General features: G+C 63.9%; 1 protein-coding gene across 1 annotated transcript; it reads left to right on the plus strand.

Annotated features, from left to right (window-relative positions):
- The first annotated feature begins 5,595 nt into the window (after window positions 1–5,595).
- Window positions 5,596–21,350, plus strand: HIC2 (HIC ZBTB transcriptional repressor 2). The gene is made up of 3 exons (XM_086349149.1): window positions 5,596–5,731; window positions 18,202–18,299; window positions 19,386–21,350. The coding sequence occupies exons 2-3, from the start codon at window positions 18,274–18,276 to the stop codon at window positions 21,196–21,198; spliced, it is 1,839 nt and encodes a 612-aa protein (XP_086205275.1). The 5' UTR covers window positions 5,596–5,731; window positions 18,202–18,273; the 3' UTR covers window positions 21,199–21,350.
- The last annotated feature ends 467 nt before the right edge of the window (window positions 21,351–21,817 follow it).

Below are 21,817 nucleotides of genomic sequence, written 5' to 3' on the forward strand. Positions count from 1 at the left end.
GTCTCCTGCCCAGGCTTTCTTTAGGAATTTACAACCGTACATAGGAATGGAACCAGGCTTTCCTGGTGGCTCAGGGGTGAAGAATCCGCCCGCCAAGCAGGAGATGCCGGTTCGATCCCTGGGTCAGGAAGATCCCCTGGAGAAGGAAAAGGCAACCCACTCCAGTGTTCTTGCCTGGAGAATTCCATGGACAGAGGAACCTGGAGGGCTACAAGTCCACGGGGTCACGAAAGGGTCGGACTTAGCAACTGAACGACAGGAATGGAAACACACTTATAATTTCTAAAACCTGTAAAGGAGATGACATGGTCCACACTGTTCTGGATCTTGCTTCTCCCACTTGGCGGACTGTCTCCGCCGACTTAACAGTATAAACCTCCCACCCCTTCTGACCTGTCTAGGGACGGTGGCATCGTCTTTGGCTGGGCTCCAGGGCTGTCTTGCCTCCTCTGGGTTACCGGTGGACCAGGCTCCCCCGCATGCCTCCCGCACATACTTTTTCAAGACCCCAGACGCTGGCCCAGGCTGACAATGTTGCCCGCCTCCCAACTCTCATCACACACCCTGTGAGCTTCTGCGTCTGACACCAACCCTGCCAGCCTCCTCCTCTGGGTGCCCCGCAAAGCTTTCTGTCCCATCAGGAGTTTGTACACTCTGCTCCCCTGCCTGGACTCGCCCTGCCTTCCACCCAGAGTCTGGCGTTTGGGTCGCACCTATCCATTCACTCACACGCACCCCAAATTGTTTCTGATCACAGTCCTGGGCAGGGTGTCAGGTGTCAATGTCTCGTTGAATGACACTCAACTAGGGGGGATGTGGCCTCTCTGGGCGTTCACGGTGCCTGGCTCTGCCTGGGGCTGAGGGACTGCAAAGTGAGGGGTGGGGCTGGTGAGGGAGAGACCCTGTCCCCAGGCAGGGCTTTCACTGGACGGAAGGTGTGTGGGGACAGCCTCTCTTCAGATGTTTAGAGAGGCTGCCTGTCGGAGTTGGGGCTGCACTCTGCAGTGGAACCTGGGGAGGGTGACCTCAGCGTTTCTGAGCCTCATCTGTAAAGTGGGGCAGTAACATACGCCTCTCCTATGATGTCAAGGAGCAGCAAGCCCAAGTGTGTGACGTGCTTTGCCAGTCCCTAGAGTCTTGGCCGCCGGTACCAGCCACTTGAATTCAGGCGGAATTGCTGCCCTTGCAAGGGAAATTCAGCTTCCTTGCTGGACGACCCAGACACCGAGTTTCTGCAGCGCCGCTCTGTCCACTCTGTGCACCACCTGCCACACCGCCCCTTGTGACGGGAATGAATGAGGCCCTCGCGGCTTGGGAGAAGCAACGGATGGGGTGCGTTGCTGCGGAGGGAAGGGGGTTGGAGAGACTCATTCACCGCTTTGACTTTTCATCGCGTGCCTGTCTGAGGTCAGGCATGAGCTGGGTACTGGGTCTACAAGAACAAACAAGACAGTCTTCCTGCCCTCAAGGCACCTGTCCAGCAGCCGCGCTGGGTCGGGGCAGGCAGCCTGGGATTGCGGTGGGGGCCCTTCCTAAAGGGGGTGATGTCTGAGTTGGCTATGAGCTCTTCAGGCAGTGGTGTCGGCGGGGAGGAAGAAGGGTGCCCAGGTGGCAGGAGCCCGGGGTGCCGATGCCCGGGCATGGGAGAAGTCGCAGTATGTACAAGAAACGGAGTTTTCTGATGTGGCTTGGGACAGGTTCGGGGGACGGGAGGCAGGTGAGATGTGGTATTATATGGCACATACTTACACTAAAATACTATTGTTTATCTGAGATGCAAATTTTAATCGGGCATCTGTATTTTTTAAATCTTGCTGTCTTGTGAAGAAGCAGTGATTTACCCTTCGGGGATATTTTGTGTTTTATTTTTTCCTTTTTTTTTTTTTAAATCAGAAGAGATGATAGTAGAAGTAGCAGATGGTGGGGGGAGGGCAGGGATAACCCAGGTACTTGGAAGTAACATATACACACTGCTATGCAGAAAAGAGATGAGCAACAGGCAGCCACTGTGTAGCACTGGGAGCTATGCTCCGCTTTTTGTAATTACCTATGTGGGAAAAGAATTTGAAAAAGAACTATATATGTGTTTGTGTGTATATGGTGGTGATTTAGTTGCTAAGTTATGTCTGACTTTTTGCGACCCCATGAACTGTAGCCCCCAGGCTGCTCTGTCCATGGGATTTTCCAGACAAGAATGCAGCAGTGGGTAGCCATTTCCTTCTCCAGGGGATCTTCCCGACCCAGGGATCAAACCCGGGTCTGCTGCTTGACAGGCAGCTTCTTTACCACTGAGCCATCTGGAAAGCCTTGTGTGTGTTGGTGTGTGTGTGTGTGTGTGTGTGTACAAACTGAATCACGTTACTGTACATCTGAAACTAACACAATACTGTAAATCAACAATAGCTCAGTTTTGTAAAGAAGTAGCCGATCAGCTCTCCTTCACTGCTGAGCCACCCTCCATGACACAGCAATCAGAGTTCCTTTGCCCATAACTTGCCGAAGCCTGACTCTGCTCTACCTGCCCAGCATCCTCTCATTGGATCCTCCTGGGATACCCCCCAGGCAGGTGCCATGACTATTCCCAAGTGACTGATGGGAAAGTTGATCGGAGAGGTTAGGTTCTGTACAGACACATACAATCCAGAGAGCTGAGACAAGAAAAATATATCTGGCTCCCACTGGTTCTCCCAGCCCGCCACCCTGTGCTTTTTCTAGTTCTGGATCCTTTCCACACAAATGTAGCTTTACAAGGTTGCTGTCAGTGAAAACAAAATTTTGAAATCTGCTGTTTTCACTGTACATCAATACTTTCCACCGGGTTTCTAAGTAGCTATGGAGTAATATTGAGGGAGAATAATTACACTTGGATTTTATAAAATGCTGGGCAGGAAATGGGCTTGGTGGTGGACCCCAGAGGTGGGAATACCATGGGAGACTGGCCAGTAACTAGGAGGGACATGGTGAGAGCCTTGCTCATGGTGATTTAGAAATCTTACCCTCACCCCAGATTCCACCCCCCCCCCACCGACTTGAAAAGGAATAGGTACTAAGTATGGAAAATTTGGAATGTTTTGGAAAGTTAAAGAAGCAGGAAAAATTAAATCTCACCTGCAGGATCTGAATCGCTACACTGTTTTGGGCAAGTAAATTCGGCAGGAACTACTCAAACTGAAAACACACACATATCCCTTAACCACAGGTTTTGCTTCTAGAAAACTATTTGACACATGTAAAAGCAGGAATATGTAAGATATATATCTAAAGACTTAAAAAAATTCTTTTTTAAAATTCCAAACCTCCGTAGCCATGCTTAAGAGAAGTGTTTATGGAAACTTCATACACTGCGATGTTCTCAGCTATTAGAGAAGGAACCTGGGCACACACTCGAAAGATTCTGAGATGAGTCTTAGGGGGCAAAGGGCAAACGTAGGTTTTATAGTGACCTACCCTTATATAGCGTATAGTTTTATAGTTTCAAAAAAGTGAGGTCTTTTTTCCTGACACGTAAAGAGACACATGCTGATGTCAGAGAAGGAAGCATAAATGCACAGCTGGTGACGTTACTTCAGAGTGCAGATGGGAGGATGAGAATCAGTAACTTTTAAAACACAGTATAGCTAGAATTGTTCCAAATAGAAATGTTATTTTTATAATAAAACATTAAAATTTGTGTTAAAAAAAAAATCCCAAACCCTAGGAAGAACCTCTGTAAACATTTTGATGTATTTTCTTCATTTGCTTTTCCAGGGATCAATACTTTGCATGCAACACATAGATACAATTTTGTAGTCTTCTTTCATCTTTATTTTTTGCTTCGTATCCCTTGAGCGCATCTAGATTGTAAAATGCCCTTGTAAACACCATTCATAGTGCCGTCACCATTCTCTCTCGTGGACAGCTTAACCAATTCCCTTCTGTAACTTACTTTGTGTATGATTTTTCAAAGGGCACTTGAAAAACACAATCATACATTAATTTTAAAATATTTTATTGAAACAGCTGATTTATAAAGTTGTTTTAGTTTCAAGCGTACAGCAAAGTGGTTAAATTAAACATATACACATTCTTTTCTGTTACACGTTATTAAAGACACGGAGGATTGTTCCTCATATATTAATTTTCAAATGCAAATTAAATGAGTGACCAGGGACTACCTATAAGTCTCAGGTGTGCCCCCTGGCACCAGGGTTCAAAATCCAGTCTGGATAAAGACGACAGTCAAGCATGCAGTCTACAAACGCCATCAATTTCCTTAGCACAAAATTCCAGAAAAAGAATTACTGTCAAAGTAATGATCATTCTAAAACATTTTTATTTTTGGCTTCCACTGGCAAATTCATGTTCAGAAATGTTGAAGCAATTTATATGCTTCCAGGAGTGTAGCAGAAAGATTACCCACCAGACCTCTGACTATGTGTGAAGGTTATCATTTGAAACTGATTTCTGATTTGTTAAAAATGCAAACAAACAGAAGTGTTAATTTGCATGTCTTTGGCTTAGTAGGGGGTTGACAGCTTTTCAGGAGTTTCTTCAGTAAGTCCCCCGTGAGCTTATTCCTGGGCTGTGTCAGGTTCGCCACTGACGTTCCATACTCCCTTTTGCATCACGTTCTTGCCGTTGCTGGGACCTGTGTGCAGGCTTTCTGTTTCTGGGTTAAGGTGCTCTGATTGGAGTACAGTAGCTTCATTCACTATTTGCTTTCATTTGTTAGGGCAAGTCCACCCTCGTTCGTGTTTTCGTTCCCAAGGCGGGAAATGATAGCTGTTTGGGGCTGTTTACTCCTCCAGATCAAGTTAGAATTTTGTTAAGTCTGATAACTGTCCAACTAGGGTTTCATTAAACGTACAAGTTTATTTGGAAGAACGCGCTTCTAGTCTTGCCGGCAAACTTGGGTCCCTCCCAGACTTCAGGTGCGATGTCCTGTATTTACCTGGTGTCCAAACTAAGGAGAGGTCCAGCAAGCGACCCCCTCGAGCACGTCGCAGTCCCTGGCCCGCTCCAGCCCCTCCGAACAGCCTGAGTCCCGGCTGCCAACCTGGGCGCGTCGCTTGACCCCAGGGGCCCGCGAGGGGCTGCAGCCACCGGAAGGGGCCGGCTGGGCTCGGCGAGGGGGACCCCTGTGCCCTCGGGGCAGGTAGGGCCGGCGGGCTGCGAGGGCTTCCTTCCGCAGATCAAGGCCGTCCTCGGACCACGCTGGCCGCCCGCGGCGGGGGCACGGACCTGGGGTGCCTGGGGTCAGGGTCAGGCTCAAGGCGGGGGGTGGGGGGGTGGGTCGGCTCCGAGTGCGGGGGGCCGAGCCCCCTTCTAGGGTGTGCGGTCCGCGCGTTCCGGGGCTGAGGTCGCGGCGCCGCCCCTGCACCCGTGGGCGGGGGGCCACCAGGTCCCCCGGCTCCACCCGCGCGCCCCTCCCCCCCGTCGCCGAGCGGCCGCCCCGGCCCCGCCCCCGGCCCCGCCCCACCGCAGGCCCCGCCCCCGCCGCGCCGCTCGCCCATTCAGATGTGGGTCAGGGGTGAGCGGGCGGCGCGACGTCACAAGCTTCCAAGATGGCGCCGGGCGGGCGGCTGTGAGAGGCGCTCGGCGCGCGGGGCGGGGAGCCGAGCCGAGCCGAGCCGAGCCGGCGGCGGCGCGGGCGGGCGGACGGGCGGCGCGGGCGGGCGCGGGCGGCGCCGAAGAAGAGGCCGCGGGCGGGCCGGCCGGCCGGCGGGCGAGCGCCGCCGCCGACGCACACGAGGTGAGGTGCGGGGCGCGCCCCCGGGAGAGGGGCGTGGGCGGGCGCGCGCAGAGGGGTCGCCGCGCGCGGGGTGTGTGTGTGAGGGGGGCGGGACCCCCGGCCGCCGGCCCGCCCGCCGCGGCGTGTGAGTGTGTGTGTGTGTGAGCGCGGGGCAGGCGGCGGGGCCCGGCACAAAGCCCCCCGCGCGCGGGGCTAGCGGGCGGCGGGCGCCGGCTCTTTGTGCCTGCTCCTCCGCGCTGCGGTCCGAGCGGCCCGGGGAGCCGCGCTGCCTGACAGGCGGGCCCCCTTTATGCACCGCCGCCGCCCCTCGCCGGGCTTCTTGCTGTGCCCGGCCCGCTGCCCGCAGGGCACGGCTGCGCGCGGCAGGGGCAGGGCGGCCTGGAGGGGCCTCTCCGGGCCGGGCCCTGCGGCGGGTGGGCGCGCGGCCCTGCCCCCAGACCTCTGGTGCGGGCGGCCGCTCGGCAGGAAGAGAGAGGGGCTGGGGGAGGGGGCGGCCGGCAGGGGGAGGGGGCCGCAGCGCCCGGCGTGTCATTCTGTTTATCTGCCAGCATGGTTCATATTCACGCAGGCGGGGCTGGGGTGGGGTGGTGGGGGGAGAGGCGGCGATCCTGTCCCTGGGCGGGGGGGTTAGTGACTTACGGCGAGGAGGGGACGCGGCCCAGATAAAATGCTCCAGAGCGGCCCCACCCAGAACAGCGGTGAGTCGGCCCCGGGGAAGTGAGCCCGCTGCGGATCCGCCCGGGCCGGGACGGTTTCGAAGTTATTTATCCCGCGTTTCTCGGGTCCCCTCCGCCTCCGGTGTGTTTCGCCGGTAGCAGTTGCCAAGCACATCTGGATAAGCGAGGGTCCCGGTCCCCCTCCCCCAGTCAGGAGTTGTCACCCGGGGAGGCTACCCCTCTCTCTGACATCTGTGGCGGGGGGGAGGGGCCGAGCCGTGCCCGTAGGAATCCTGTGGGTGAAGATTGTTGACTGATGGACGCATGGCTGTGCGGGGGGGAGGGGGGAGGTGGCAGGTAGCGGAGGGGCCTTCCAGAGCTGCTGGGGGTGTTCTCCAGGCCCCCACCCCCGGCCGCAGGGATGGAGCCGGGTCACCCATACATACCAGGCCCTTTCTGGAGCTAGCGTTTATTGCTTCCTGGCTCCTGGCTTTACTCTTCTGCGTTCCCATCTGCCAGCGTCTGGGCTCCCTGGGCCTTTCAGCAGACATTTTCAAGAGCACAGGCCATGTGGCTGGTCTGTAGCCCTGGCTCTGGGAGTGGGCTTCCGCTCAGCAGAGAGCAGGGTCGCTGCAGTGGTCTGGGGGAAAAAAAAAAGGCAGATGGGCTGGCCCCCGGCTGGCCTCCAGAGACAAAGCTGTGCGGTGAGATCGCTGGTTTAGCGGGCTCTTAGCACCATGGAGGGGGGATGAGAGGCTGATACTTGAAGTCTGCAGTAAGTGGCCCTGCCTGCCAGGGGAGTCAGTCCTGTGGGGTCCTGTGGGCAGGCGGTAGCCTGGGAAGGCTGGCAGGGAGCTTCCCACCTGCCTTGGCGGCAGCGCTCCCAGGTTGGTCTGCTTCCCTTGGGCTCCCAGCCGCCTGCGAGCTGGTTGTGGGGTGTTGCTGAGCACCCGTTGCCCAGCTCCTCCAGCCATTTGGCTGGAGTGCTGGGGCTGCGCCCAGGATTTCTCTCTGCAGTGTTTTCCTGCCAGTTGTTGGGACTTGCAGATTAGTCATTCAGCTTTTACAAGCAATTCCTGAAAAGAAAAATCTCTCTCTGGTTGCTGGCTCTGGGGAGAGGAAGAAGCAGCCTGAGGGAGCCAGGCCTTTAATTAAAGCAGAACTGAAATGATTGCTGCAGTTGGTGGAAGGAGGGGCGTGGAGGCGATGTGCCCTGTCCTGCAGCCAGGTACCTGCCAGGGACAGGTAGGCCGCGTCCCGCGCTCCCTCCCTGGTCTTGGCCAGCGGCCCGGCCTTCTCCACAAGCTGCAGCCCTGGATTAATCCCTGCGTAGTGTTTTCTTTCCATGGATCAGGTTTCTCATTTTGTTAATAAGCACAGCCTCCGATCCACTTGAAGTCAGCTGTCGTGGACTCAGCAACAGGGTTTTGCATTATTGAGCTGACAGGCCTGCTGCCTTCCTGGAGTCCTCATTGTCTGCCCGGAGGTGGCGGCGGGGTGGGGGCAGTGTCTGGGAGCCGCAGCTCGCCCCCATGCAAGGGCTGGCAGGGCAGTTCTGGAGCGTCGAGAAGCGAGGAAGGAATAAAGTCCAGTTTACCCAGGGGACCCGCCGCCCTGCTTTTTTGCTCGGCCTGTTGGCCTCTAGCAGTCGGCCCCACCCACGGCTGGTCTGCCTTGCCCACCGGGGCTGAGGGCCAGTGCCCACCCCCACACCAGGGACAGATCACTGGGGTGGGGAGGGCTCTTGTTCCCAGCTGCGTCTGCAGAGAGACCACAGGTCAGCTTCCTCCAGTCCTGGCCCAGGCGCCTGAGTGAGGAGGGCCTCTGGGGGCAGTGAGGGGCACTGGCCTCAGCGCTGTTTACTCTCTAGCGGCCTTGGACAGGGATGGGCTTCTCTGGGCCTCGGTGTCTCCAATGTGTTTCTAAAGTGGGAACAGAGCTGGAGTTCACTGGCACGTATTGCAGCCCCCAGAGCTCAGCCTGGGGAAGGCGCCGGGCACAGTGTCTCTGGAAGTGCCCCCGGGTGACACGGGGGCACCTGAAGAGGTGCTGAGGGCCGCCGGGCCGGCTGCGGCAGGGTGGTCACAGGGGAGCCCTGTGGTCTGGGAAGGTGGGGCCGGGGTTCCGTCAAGAGGAGGGAGACAGGAGCGTGGCCCTGTAGGTGCCTGGTTCCGGGAAGCCGGCACCCCCACTGCTGTCCGGCACCCACGAGGCCGTGCAGGGGCCGTTTATCTGCTCAGCGAAGTGTTTTGAGAACAGATGTGGTGCCCAGCTCGTGTGCCCAGGGCTGGCCTGGGTCTTTGCCCTCTAGCGCTCAGCCTTGCCTCTGAGCGGTGCGCCTTCGGCCGGGAGGTGCAGGCTCTGCTAGTTTCCCGGGCTGTGCTGTGGGTGCAGCGCCCTCGCGGACCAGGGGTTCAGTCACTGCCTGGGGCTGGGGGGGCTCCCGGATCCCAGCTTGGCTCTCCCTGGGTTAGGGGCTGCCAGCCAGCGGGGCCAGTTTGACTCGGCCCGTCGGCGGGGCTGCGCTTCCTGCTGGGAGGGGCCTCGCCGGAGGGTTAGGGACCTGGGCTGGGGGAGGGCTCCTGGGAGCAGCCGAGCCAGAAAAGCAGGTGGGGGCGGGTGGGGTTGCGAGTGGGGCCCGCCCGCCACCCCCCCCACCCCTCCACCCCCCCCCCCGCGCGCTCGGTCGGGGGTGGGGGTTAAACCTGGAGGGAGCCGCTTCCAGGCCCCACTGCCGTCCAGGAGGGGAGGGCCCGGGGCGCGCGGCCCGGGAGGGTGTGGCCAGGCCTCGAGCGGACTGAGACCCCCAGGAGACGCCTGCCCGGCGGGTGGGGTGGGGGCGTGGCCTGGGGGCTCGAGCGGGCCCTTCCGCCCGGGCGCCGCCAGTGTGCTCAGTGCGTGCTTGCTTCCTGTGAGGGGCCGCCTCCCGAGCACGTGGGTGTGGGCGCGGAGGGAGGAGCCCGGAAGGGCAGGTGGCCGGCCTCTGGGGGCGCCCGGGGCGCTCCCGCTCCTGGGAATTCCAAGGCTCCAAGGGAAGGCGGGGCCGGGCTTGGTGGGGAGGGGGCCTCCAGGTGGGGAGCGGGCCTCTTGCGGCCCTGGAGTGGTCGCCGTGCGCACTGGCCTCCCGTGGCCCCCGTGGCCTTGGGCTTCTTCCCCAGAGGGACTGGAGAACCCACGGGGGTGGGTTCTCCGTGAGAGTGAGGAGGGGCTGCCCCCGTGTCCAGGGAACGCCCCACACGTACACACAGGTGGCTGGAGGTCTCTCTCGCCCAGGCTGGGGTCGCTGCCCTTTGGCCTTCTCCTCAGCCTGCTCACAGGCTTTCAAAGGGCGGGATTGCCCACTGGCCTTGCGGTTCTCCTGCCTGTGCTGCTCGGAAGCTACCAGTGAGCTCTGGTGAGTAACTGCAGAAGGGATGAGCAGAGGGTGCAGAGTTTATGGCCAGGATGCTGGGGCGGCACCCCCGGCTCCTGGGGAACTCTCCCTGTGACGGGCAGGGGCTGCACCTGGCCCTGAGTCCCTGCTGCCCGGTGGGGGCCCTGGTGCTGCGCTCCGCAGGGGTCACCTGGAGCCCACGTATCCACATTCCCTGAAGCCTTGGACGTGGATCCCACAGCTGCTTTCTCAGGAGGTGGATCTTTGTAGATAGCAGGGTCAAGGGAGCAGTGAATCCCCTTGGACAAGCAGGGGTGGCCCCAGACTGCGCGTAGGGTCGTGCTTACAGAGCGGGCCCAGCTGGCTGATCCTCCCGTAGGCTCCAGGGTCCTGGAGAAGCATCGGGTGTGGGGGCTCACGCTCTTCATGGCCCCTCTTCCCCAGGTGGCTGTGGGAGGGACGTAGGCTGGTGTGTGCTGGGGGCACCTTCTAGGAGGTCCCAGGAGCCTCGTGCCTCTCTCGGGTCTGCTCTGGTCTCCGGGTTGCCTGCTTAGGCCCTGGTTGGCCTCTCTCCCCAGGCATGGGGACCTGGGAGCTCTTCCTGCTTCCCAAACAAGCCGCCTGGGGCTGCCGCTGGGGCCCCCGGAACTGGGTCCTGCCCCCTTTCTCGCCTGGATCTCAAGGTGTCTGGGAGAGAGGGTCCCTGAGGTTGTTACCTGGGAAGGTGTGTGAGGGAGCCCCTGACCGGGGCCTGGAGGTGGGGCGAGGGCTGGGAGGGGCGCTGGGGGCAGAACCTCAGGTGAGTCCTGGCCGGCCGGCCCTCTGTCCCGGGCTTGTTCCGTCCGAGGGCAGCCGGCACTCGGCCCCTGCCTGCTCTGGGCGGCTGCAGGCGGGCGGTGAGCTGCTGGGCTGCCAGGTGTGGCAGGGGCAGCACTGGCGCGCTTGGTGTCCTTTGAGTAGGAAGCGCAGCCGGGGGCGGAGTTGTCTTTGGGGCAATCGGGCACCCCTTGTCTGCTTTTCGTGGCCCACGCGTCTGGCAGAGGGGCCCGTGGGCTCTGCTGTGAGAGCGGTTCTGGGCTGTGTAGAGGCTTCCTCACCCGCCCTCCCAGGACCCGAGGCCCTTCCCTCTGGTGGAGAGGGGCTGGCGGTTTCTTCCCAGCAGCTCTGTTTGGACACCGGGAGGAAGAAGGTGCCCGCGGCTTCGGACGGGGCACTTGGGGTGGCGGGACAAGAGAGCAGGGCCTCCCTCTGGGACTCCTGGCCTGGCCTACATGGGCACGCCTGTGTGAGCACCCCTGGGCAAGCCCCGCTGTGCAAGCCGCCCAGGCAGGCTCCACACACAGTCTGGAGTCCGCTGGTGGGGCTCTGGGGGTAGAGTGAGCCCTTGGGACAGGCTCGCGCTCAAGGGCGATGGGCGGTGAGCTGCTTCGCTGGAGGGCCACTGGGGTTCCGTTGGGTGGGGGCCATGACTGCCCGGGACTGGGTGTGGACTGGCATCGCTTCCCTGGGCCGCAGGGCCGGGAGGACTCCTCCTGAAACAGCCTTTCCCCTCCGCCCCTGGGGCCTGGGCCTCTGCCCCTCCATGAGGGCGGGTTAGAGCTGGTGGGTCCTCCTCCAAGGTGTTGGCAGCGTGGGTGCACGGGGTCGTCTCTGGGCAGAGGGCCTGGGGGGTCGGGGCAATCCTGGCCGTGAGGCGGCCGGTGGCGGCCGGGCCCGGGTACCCTGGAGCCGCGAAGGGTGAGCCTGCGCCCCGAGGCTGTGGGCAGGGTAGGGGCGCTCTCCGCAGCCTGCATTCCATGCGTGTTGACGCTGACGAGGGCTGGGCGGCTGGCCTGGTGCCTTGGGCAGGCGGCACCCCTGCCCCGGGAGCCCACCCTGCCCCTCTGCGCCTGGCTCGCGGGGCTGCCTGCTCCGCAGGCGGCGAGCCCTGCTGCTGAGGTTGTTCTCGCATGCCACCTGAAGTGCCGTTTCCTTTCTTGTCTTTGAAAACAGCTTTTCTCAGCAGCCCTCACCTAGGTTTCCAGCCTTTGGTGACCATCCGTGAGCTGAAGGAGCGGGCCTTGCCATCAGTCCTGTGTCACCACGTGTCCTGTGGTGCCCGGAGAGGGGGTAGGAGTGTTTGAGGTGGTGGCCAACAGCTGTTGTCAGCGTGGCCTGCAGACCCCTGGGTCCTCAGGACTTTCAGAATGCTCAGACCGTCCCCACCGGCCCCTGTCCACAGGCTGACACGCACCTTGGTGCCGGCCATGGTGCTCCCCTGGGTGCCTGGGCCAGGCTGCCTCTCCGGGGGCCGTGCAGAAGGCCCAGTGGTGAGCCTCAAGTCCAGGGGACACAGCGTCGCGCGTTCTCTGGGGCGAGCAGGGCAGGCCGTGTCTGCGACAGCACCGCGTCTGCCCACCGCTGCTCGTGAAGGAGGGGCTGACGGGCAAGGTGGTGGTTCAGACCTGGGGACCTTTTCTCGGGTGAACGGGAGCCTCCCACTGGGGGGAGACAGCTGATGGTGCTGAGGCCAGGGAAGGGCCTGAGAAAGGCCTCCGCGTCTCGTGTGACGCGGCCGCGGTGAGGGAAAGAATCCCTGTCCTTTAACCACGTCGGAGCGCATCGGGAAGATCCGATCAGCTCCGCGAGCGACTGTTTCCGAATGACCGGCGCCTGCTGCTGCGGACTCGGGCTGGGTGTGAGCGCAGCGTGGGCTGCCGGGTTCCGCGTCTCCAGGTGGGAGTTAGTCACAGGTGCAGCGTCAGAGGCTTGTTGAGTCTGAGTGTCGGAAAGAGGAAGGCTGGCCGCCGTCTCAGGGGCCGCCTCCCCTCAGCCCGGCCTGTTCCCTCTGGCCCACTTGCCAGCTGGAGGGCACACAGGGTCCCTGACCTTGGGAGCCCCTAGGGTGCTGGCGGCAGGTGGGGGAGATGGGTGCTTCTTGGAGGTGGAGGCCCTTGGGTGTGCCTGGGGGCCGCGGAGGGGCGGCCCGGCCCTCTGGAAGCCCTCCACGGACCAGCCCCGACATGGACTTTTTCCAGGCCCGGGAGTCCATTGAGAGCCCTGAGCCGGGGCGTGCCTGGGTGGACCTGGGTTTGAGGAGGTTACTCGGGCCTGGTGGTTCCGGGTCGTGGGGACGCCTGTGTTGGACTTGCAGCTCCTGCCTTGCTCCTGGGGGAGGCGCTCCTGGGCGCGTCCTGTGGGCCTGGCCCCGGAAGCCCCAGTTTGCTCGGGCCTCCCGTCCCCGGCCAAGTGGCTGGGGGGACCCTGGGGGCGGCTCCTCCCTGGGTCCGGAAGCTCTGTCTCCCCGCAGCCAGCACACCAGCTCTCGTGGACCTGAGGTGGTGGTGCGAGGCACGCGCACACGTCGCCCCTGTGAGAAGAGGCGTGCGGCTCCTCCTGGGGTCCCCACCTCCGAGTTGTGGGCGCGTGCCGCTTCCCCACGCTTGTCCGGGTCCTTGGATGGCGGGCTTGCCCAGTCTGTGGAGTGAGGGGCTGGTTGTGCCTCTGAGACTCAGCCGCCTGCTGGGAATCGCTGTGCCCCGTCCCGCGGGTCACCACCGGCCCGCTTTCTGCCCCGCCTCGGCAGTCCGCGGTCACCCCCTCGGGCCGCTTTGCCTCCTGGGGCGGAGGGCTGTCCACTTCTCTGTCGCTGGACGCAGCCCCTTAACGTCAGACGGCCCTTCCAGTCCCATCTGAAGACGCTCTGAGCGCGTTCCTGCCGAGTCCCGGGGACCCTCCTCTCTCACTCCCTTCCCGAGCCTGGCCTCTCCTGTTTGGTCGGCCACAGGGCCTGCTGGACAGGTGGGACCTCCTCTAAGTGTCCCCGCCGGCACTTCAGGCCCCGGGTACAGGCTGTAGCGTGTTCCTTGGCAGTTCCCTAGTTTTATCCTTGAAAACGCTTTTTAAAAGCTGGGGGGTGCCTGAGGCACCCCTGCTCCCGTGTTTTCGGTCGTGGACCGGAGCCACCTGGTGGTTACCTTTGGCGTGCCCCTGGGCTGTGGTGGGAGGCCCTCCAGGCCGGGCAGACCCTTCTGCTCGTGGCCTCCTTTGACCCCAGTCCCGGGCCTCGTCCCGTGCCTGCTGGGGTTTGCAGAGCCCCTCCCTGTCCCCCGCAGGTGTCAGCTGGACCCTGGACGGTTAGAGTGTCGTCGGTCGTTGCTGCCTTCAGCTGGCCAACCCGTCTGCCCTGATGAGAGGTTTCTGGTGGTGGTGTTCTGTAAAGATTTTGTTTTTTGACGTGGACTGTTTTTAAAGTCTTGGTTGGCTTTGTCCCAGTATCGCTCTGGCTTTTTGCTTATTGGCCACGAGGCGTGCGGGGTCTTCGCTTCCGGCACCGCCTGTGTTGGGGGCGAGGTCCCCTCAGAGGTTTGGAGGTGGTACCTCAGTGTCCTGCAGGTTTCTGGCTGGGCTCGGGGGTTCCTTCCTTCCCGTCGGGGCTGTTTCTCCCCTCGGGTTGTTGTGATTAGTCTAGGAGTGGGTGGGCTTGCTCGTCAGCCCGGGGACCGGCTCTGCACTGACCCTACCTAAGAAGCGTGCCAGCTGTGAGCAACTGCACCCCAGGCTCTTCCCAGGTGGGCACACGTCCCGCGTCCAGAACAGAAGCCTCTCGTGTGTCGAGTCCTGTCTGGTCCCTGGTTCCCCCTCCTGTCCTTCCCTGCTTCTGACCTTGCCCAGGGCCCCCTGTGCCCCTTTAGGGTCTGGCTGCCCTGCTCCCCCGTTTGTTGGCGGCTGCAGACATGTCCGTGGTCAGCTCTTCCTGACCCAGGTTCGGCCTGCACGCCGCCGGGGGGCTGTGCACCTGCCTGGCTCCCGGGGCTTGTGCGCCTCCCGTCTCGGTCTTTGTGAAGTCTGAGCGTCCTCTTCTCTGCCCGGAAGTCCGCTCTCAGCCTTCAGTCAGCGGGCGAACCCCGTCCTCGCCGTCTGCCTTCCAGTTTGGGCTTTGTTTCTGTGACTGTCGTGGGCAGGGTGTGTGGCCTGGGTGCTGGCTGCTGGGGTGTCTGTGCCGCCACGCGGGTGCAGGGGTGGCTGCCCTTTCCCGGGAAGGACCTCCACCCTGAGGGGGTGTTGTTCAGTGGGGAAGTGTCCTCTCGCCTCATACACAGAAGCGATGATCGAAGGTGACACAGTCTGTTTTGTCTTTTAGGTCTTTGAGAGTCGTGGGTTGGTGTGAGAGAGGTTTCTAGCTTCTTGAGCTGTTTCATGCTTGGGTGTTGGAGTCTGCGACCTGGAGGGGCCCTGGGCTGGGCGGCTGCCTCACTGACTGCTGGGAGGTGCCTCGGGCGGGTGGGCAGTGGTGCGGGTCCCTCCCAGCAGGCAGCCCAGCCCCGGCCCGCCTCCAGGACAGCCCTGGGAGCCGAACCCCATTTCCTAGTCACTCTGGGCGTGTTTACGTGGGAAAGGTGTCTTCCCTTTGGGGGCCGCCGCCTCCTTCTCGACCCCCGTCGCTGGGCGTTCCCTGCCTTCTGGGAGGAGGAAGCTGGTCTCCCACAGTCCAGTGTGCGCGGGTTCCGGGTCTGGGGTCGGAGTGGGGCCGGACTGTCTGCATGCCCCGAATCTGCTCCCCGGCCCGGGCCTGACACCCCGCAGGGCGAGTAGGAAGCGGACGCAGGAGCCACCAGGCAGAGGCTCCTCAGGGCCCTGGATCCTGGCCTCGTGGGGACTCCTCCCACAGGCTCCCTGCCTCCAGGCTCCTGCTCTTTGCTGCCCGCTGCTCCCTTCCCAAGCACTCAGGCCCCTCCGGCCAGCGGGGGGCAAGGTGGGCACCTCGTCTGGATGTTTTTGTAACAGTGATCTCGCCCCAGGCAGCGTTCCCCTGCCCTTCCCCATCTCAGCAGGCCTGGCCGGTACCTCCCTGCAGGACCCCGCCTCGCGCCCGCCTGGTGCCCGCTGGCCAGCTGTGCCAGGGCCAGCGGGGGGAGCCGGCCGCAGGTCCCGTGTCGTGCAGGTGGGAGAGACGGGTGGCTGGAGGCGCACGCAGGGTTCCCCCAGAGAGCAGGCGTGCCGGCCGTGGCCTCCTGCGAGGTGTCGCGTGGTGCTGTGAGCCCCCCGGGTGGGCTGCCTGAGTGGGACAGAGGGGCTGTGGGCGTCGAGAGCAGGCTTTGGGCGGTGGGTGGGGTGGGCGCCTCCTCCCACACTGTTCAGGCTGGGAGGCCTGCCCTGGGTCCCTCCCAACGCGTCTTCAGCACGCTGACCGAGCCCCAGCGTTGTTTCCTGGGCATCCCGTCAGGAGGAGGGCAGGGCTCCTGGCATTCACAGGGCCTGTTGCTTTCCAGGAGGACGGTCTGGGAGGCCAGCCAGGAGTGGCTGGCGGGCATCCAGGCCTGGGCTCACCAGGGCTGTGGGGCCCACTCGCCAGCAGCCCCGCCTGCAGGGCAGCCAGAGAGGCCACGGAGGCCAGTGCTGTTCCTCGGAGCGGCGGGCACAGCCCCGGCTCCGGGGTGAGGTGGTCAGCGGGCCGCCAGACCAGGTGTTGGAGGGAGGGAGGTGGGGCGCATTGGTGCCCCGTCCTGCCCCTGGGGGGAGGAGACCCGGGGGTCGTCCTGGGTGGCAAAGTCTAGAGCGGAGCTGTGCCCTCGGCTTGCTCCTGTGACCTTGGGCAGGTTGCTTAAGCCCCAGAGCCCCGGTCTCATCTGCGCTGGAGGCTTCCCTGTGAACAGGATGCTTATCAGGCTGGCATAGGGTGCCAGGAGCTGAGGCCGCCTCGCTCTGCCTCCAGGTGCCCCTCCTGCAGCCCAGGAGGGCCCAGCTCACACCTGTCAGGGCACACCTGGAGCGCCAGGCGCTCACGCCAGGTCGGCTGGACCCAGGCTTGCGGGGCAGTGGCCAGCGAGTGTCCGTGGCCTCAGTGACGCACCCACTGTGCTCAAGACCCTGGGGCGTGGCGGCCAGGTAGTGGGCATCTTGAGGGGCCCACGGCCCCCTAGTGGGCTGGGATGCCCCCTTCTCTGCTTGGAGGGGGGGCGCCTGTTGCCAGGCCCTGTTCCCCAGCGTTTCCACCTGGAGGCAGAAGGAGGGGCAGCCCGAGAGCTCAGCCTCCCTGGCTCCGGGCTCCGTGGTGGTCCAGGCCAAGTTGGACCGGCTGCTATGGAATCTGGTTGAAGCACCTGAGGGCTTCTCTCACTGCCTCCTGCCCTCCCGGGCGCCAGGAGAGGCCCCCCCATGAGGCCTGGGGTCCCTGGTCAGCTGTAGGGCCTGGCCTTCCGGGGGGTGGGGTGGACTGGCCACCTTGGCTTTTTGCGGCCTGAACTGAGGGGAGGAGGGGCGCCTGGGGCCTCAGCCAGGACCCGTTGGTCACCAAGCAGTGGTCTTGGGAGCAGAGAGCTGGGAAAGTCATCCAGGGCCTCTGTTCACAAGAGACCCCTTCCTTGAGGGGTGTTGGGGTCAGCCTAGCGGGGACAACTCCCAGCCCACCTCTCTGACCTGTCCGTCTGCCCGGGCTCTGGGCATGGTGGAGTGGGCGCTCAAGGCGGGCAGCAGCGCGGGGCGGTGGGGGGAGCTTGGGGCGGCTGGGCTGGCTGCCGGGGCTGTTGCAGCCCATGGCGGCTCCTGCCAGGCTGGGCAGCGGCCCCACACCAGCAGGCCTCATGCTGCCTGCGAGCCAGGCCGGCCCCCTCACCAGCCACCCCTGCCAGCGGGGAGCCGTGCTGGGGGCAAGAGACAGCTGGCAGGCTGGAGCGAGGCCTCCCGGCACCCCGCACCCCGGGTCTGGGCACATTCCTGAGGACCGGCCGGGCCGCCCTGGCCCTGGGCAGGGGAGGGGCGCGCCAGGAGGGGCTCCGGGGCTCAGGCCTCCGCCCGCTGCCTGGCTCCATGCCCAGGGTGCCCAGGTCTGCTGCGGTGGGGGGCAAGCAGCCAGGACCTCGGGACCCCTCTCCCAGGACCTGAAGCCCTGGGGGGCCGGGAAGCCCGCCCGCATCTGGCGGCAGCTGCCAGCAGCCTTGGCGGGCTGGTATTGAAAGGGCGAGCCTTCGAGGGCCATGTGGTCAGGCCAGGCTGGGCAGGAGGGGGCTGGGCTCTGGCAGGGAGGGGGCGAGCGCAGACCCAGAGGGGAGGGCAGGGCAGGGGGCTGGGGAGCCAGAAGCGGTTGAGACTGGATCTTATAAATAGCCCGCGGCACCAGCTCCTCCATTTCTGACCTTTTGTTATGTAAATGTGGCCAGCCTAGAAGGGCCTTGCCCAGGCCTCCTGCCACCCCGCCCGCCCTCCCAGAGCTGCACGCCTGTCCCCCCACTCCCCGCCCGAGGCGGCTCTGGGGGCACCCTGTTTCCTGTGGGGGTGCGGCGGCGCCCCACACCTGCCTCCTTCCTGCCACCAGCCGGGCTGCAGGCACTGTGGCTGCTGCCTCCTGCCCAGCTGTCCGGACGCCCGACCCTGTCGCAGACGGGAGCCTGGCTCCGGCCTCGAGCCGCTCCTCCCCCCTTGCGAGGCCCGCGTGCTGACTGTGTCCACCTTCTCCTCCGCAGGTGACCAGGCATTGATGCACCCCCAGGGAGGCCGCACACTCGAGGAGGCCACCCCCCCTGGTTGCTGCTCACATGGTTTCTGGGCCCCTGGCACTCCGGTAGGCTGGGGGTGCGGCAGGGGGCGGGGTCTGCTCCTCCTCCTGGGGACTCCGGGCAGCTGAGCGCCTGGCCTGCGTGCTGGCCGCCGGCCTTTGTGTGCGGGCAGCGCTGGCAGCGTGGGGGAGGAGGGGCTGTGGCTCACGGGCTGGCGTTCCCAGCCAGGTGTTCCGCGTCTTGGGCTCTTTGTCCCCCTTGGCTGGCCAGGGCCGGGAGGGGTACTGGCTCCCGCTGGGCCGAGTGCCAGCCCACATGGGCACTGTGCGCAGAGCCTTCCCGGGTGGACAGGGGCGTGGGGGTTTCTCTGACTTTGCAGACAAGGGCAAGTGCGGGCCAGGGTGGGACAGCAGGTGGGCGGGCATGACCCCTCCTGAGGGGGCAGGGTGGGGACCCTGGATCCCTGCTGGGGGAGGCCTGGGGCAGTGCGCTCCTCTCCCAGGTCGGGCCCTGAGCGCAGGGACATGAAGGCCCCTGTGGGTGGGCATGCGCGCAGCCGCTGCGGGGCTCTGTGCACGGTTGTTCCCCAGTGAGAATTCCTCCCGGCGCATTTTGGCCAGTCTGCGGGGTTTCCCAAGCTCAGACAACCTGCCCTGCCCAGAAAGGCCCTGGGGCCTGTGGTACCAGGCTTGGCCAGGCCACCTCTTCTGTTCGGCACCCAGAGGCACAGGCCGGGGGGATGGGGAGGGTGGGGGGAATGGCCGGGCCGCAGCGTCACGTGGGCGGCCATTGCTGGAGGCTGCGGGTCCGACCTGCCCACGTGGTATTCGAGGAGAAGGTGGCTTCAGTGCGCTCTGGGCAACTCCACCTGCAGATCCAATTTCCGGCTGGACCGGAAAGCTGGGCCGCTGCAGAAGTGTCCGTCAGGGGCTTCTGTGTCCCCGTGGTCCCTGCTGCTCACCCACAGGTCCATCTGGGCGTGGGGTCACCTTCCTCTAGGGGACAGAGCTCTGGTTTGTCTGCCCCACACATGTGCCCCCCGTTGTCGCTGCGTTTTCAAGCGTACAGATGGGCTGGCGGCAGGCGGGCAGCCTGGGGGGAGGCCCCAGGAGGGCCCCCGCTGACGGGTGTGTGTCTGCTCGTGCCCACAGGTGGTGCGTGTGGGCAGGGCGCGGGGACATGGGGCCCGACATGGAGCTGCCCAGCCACTCCAAGCAGCTCCTGCTGCAGCTGAACCAGCAGCGCACGCAGGGCTTCCTGTGTGACGTCATTGTCATGGTGGAGAACGCCGTCTTCCGGGCCCACAAGAACGTCCTGGCCGCCAGCAGCGTCTACTTCAAGTCCCTGGTGCTGCATGACAACCTCATCAGCCTGGACACGGACATGGTCAGCTCCGCGGTGTTCCAGCAGATCCTGGACTTCATCTACACCGGCCGCCTGCTGCCCGGTGAGCCGCCAGCTGAGCCCAACTTCAGCACGCTGCTCACCGCCGCCAGCTACCTCCAGCTGCCTGAGCTGGCGGCCCTCTGCCGGCGCAAGCTCAAGAGAGCTGGCAAGCCCTTCGGCTCTGGGCGGGGCGGCGCCGGCCTGGGGCGGCACCCCCGCAGCCAGCGGCTGTCTACGGCCTCGGTCATCCAGACCCGCTACCCAGGCCTCGTGGACGGGCGCAAAGGGGCCCATGCCCCCCAGGAGCTCTCCCAGGCCAAAGGCTCCGACGATGAGCTCTTCCTGGGCGGCTTGAGCCAGGAGGGCGCGCATGGCCTGGGCCGGCCCGTGTGTCCCGGCAGTGGGGAGGCTGGCCTGGGCGGCTGCAGTACCAACGGGGCCGGCGGCAGCTGCGAGCAGGAGCTGGGCCTGGACTTGTCCAAGAAGAGCCCCCCGCTGCCCCCTGCCACTCCCGGGCCCTCCCTCACCCCCGACGACCCAGCCCAGCTGAGCGACAGCCAGGAGGGCTCGCCCCTCTCGACCTCCGCCCCTCCCGTCGCCAACAGTGCCTCTTACACCGAGCTGGGGGGGGCCCTCAGTGAGCCCATGGATCTGGAGGGGGCAGACGACAACCCGCTGTGCCTGCTGGAGGGGCCGGGCGGGCCGCCGCCCCGCAAGAGCCTCCGGCACTCGGCCCGCAAGAAGGAGTGGGCCAAGAAGGAGCCCGCGGCCGCCTCCCCGTTTGAGCGGAGGGACGTGGCGCCCAAGGGCCCGTGCCCGGGGGAGGAGGCCGAAGGGCTGGGTGACAGGGTCCCCAACGGGCTCCTGGCCGGCAGTGCGGCGGCAGGCAGGCCCTTCGGGGAGCCCCCTCACGCCTGCAAGGAGGAGGAGGAGAACGGCAAGGACGGCAGCGACGACAGCGCGCAGAGCGGGAGCGAGGGCGGCCCGGCCGGCGCGCCCTACGTGTACCGGCAGGAGGGCTTCGAGCCGGTGCCCTACGGCGACAACCTGTACGTGTGCATCCCTTGCGCCAAGGGCTTCCCCAGCTCGGAGCAGCTCAACGCGCACGTGGAGACGCACGCGGAGGAGGAGCTGCTCCTCAAGGAGGAGGGCGGCGCCTACGAGACGGGCAGCGCGGGCGCCGACGAGGAGGCGGAGGACTTGTCGGCGCCCAGCGCGGCCCTGGCGGCCGGGCCGCGGCCCTTCAAGTGCTCGGCCTGCGAGAAGACCTACAAAGACGCGGCCACGCTGCGGCAGCACGAGAAGACGCACTGGCTGGCGCGGCCCTTCCCGTGCGGCATCTGCGGGAAGATGTTCACGCAGCGCGGCACCATGACGCGCCACATGCGCAGCCACCTGGGCCTCAAGCCCTTCGCGTGCGGCGAGTGCGGCATGCGCTTCACGCGCCAGTACCGCCTCACCGAGCACATGCGCGTGCACTCGGGCGAGAAGCCGTACGAGTGCCAGCTGTGCGGGGGCAAGTTCACGCAGCAGCGCAACCTCATCAGCCACCTGCGCATGCACACCGCCCCCTCCTAGAAGCCAAAGGCCCTGGCGGGCCCTCCCCCACAGCTTTAATCCGCGGCCCTGCCGCCCGCCCGGCCCGCAGCCCCGGAGCCGCCACGGTCCGCACGCCGGGCGGGGCGGGGCTGCGGGGCGGCCTGGCTCTGCGGGGGGCGGTGCCGGAGGGAGGGGTCCGCGCCCTGCCTCCCCGAGCCAGGGGTCACCGCTCAGTGGCGCTGGGACAGCGGGCCCCCACCGCCTACCTCTCCACAGCTAAAGAGCCCTCCGGGCCGGTGTGGCTGTTATTCCTACTGATCTGTTCTTTTCTTCGTTTTGAATTTTGTTTTTTAAACCAAAACCAACAAGAGTTTCTTTTCCTCCGGGCCCCTCGGGGCTGAGCCTGGGTCTGCAGACTGAATGTACGGGGCTCCGCCCCACCCCGCCCGGCTGCGGCCAGGGCCCACCCTCCGGGCCCAGGAGCCCCACTCGGCCAAAGGCTCCCCTGGGCTTGAGCCCCCGGCCGCCTCAGGAGAGAGTGCTTCCCCATAGCTGCCCAGGAATCTTCTTTGTTTAGAGGTACTTGTGTTGATGACACGAAAACCCCGTGTAACGTGTATGTGAGTGTGGGAACTGGAAGGTCTGGGGTGCGGGGGGC

Source organism: Bos grunniens, chromosome 17 (genome assembly GCF_055505025.1).
Source record: "Bos grunniens cultivar Pamir isolate PY7600 chromosome 17, Bosgru_T2T1.0, whole genome shotgun sequence".
Classification (NCBI taxonomy): domain Eukaryota; kingdom Metazoa; phylum Chordata; class Mammalia; order Artiodactyla; family Bovidae; genus Bos; species Bos grunniens.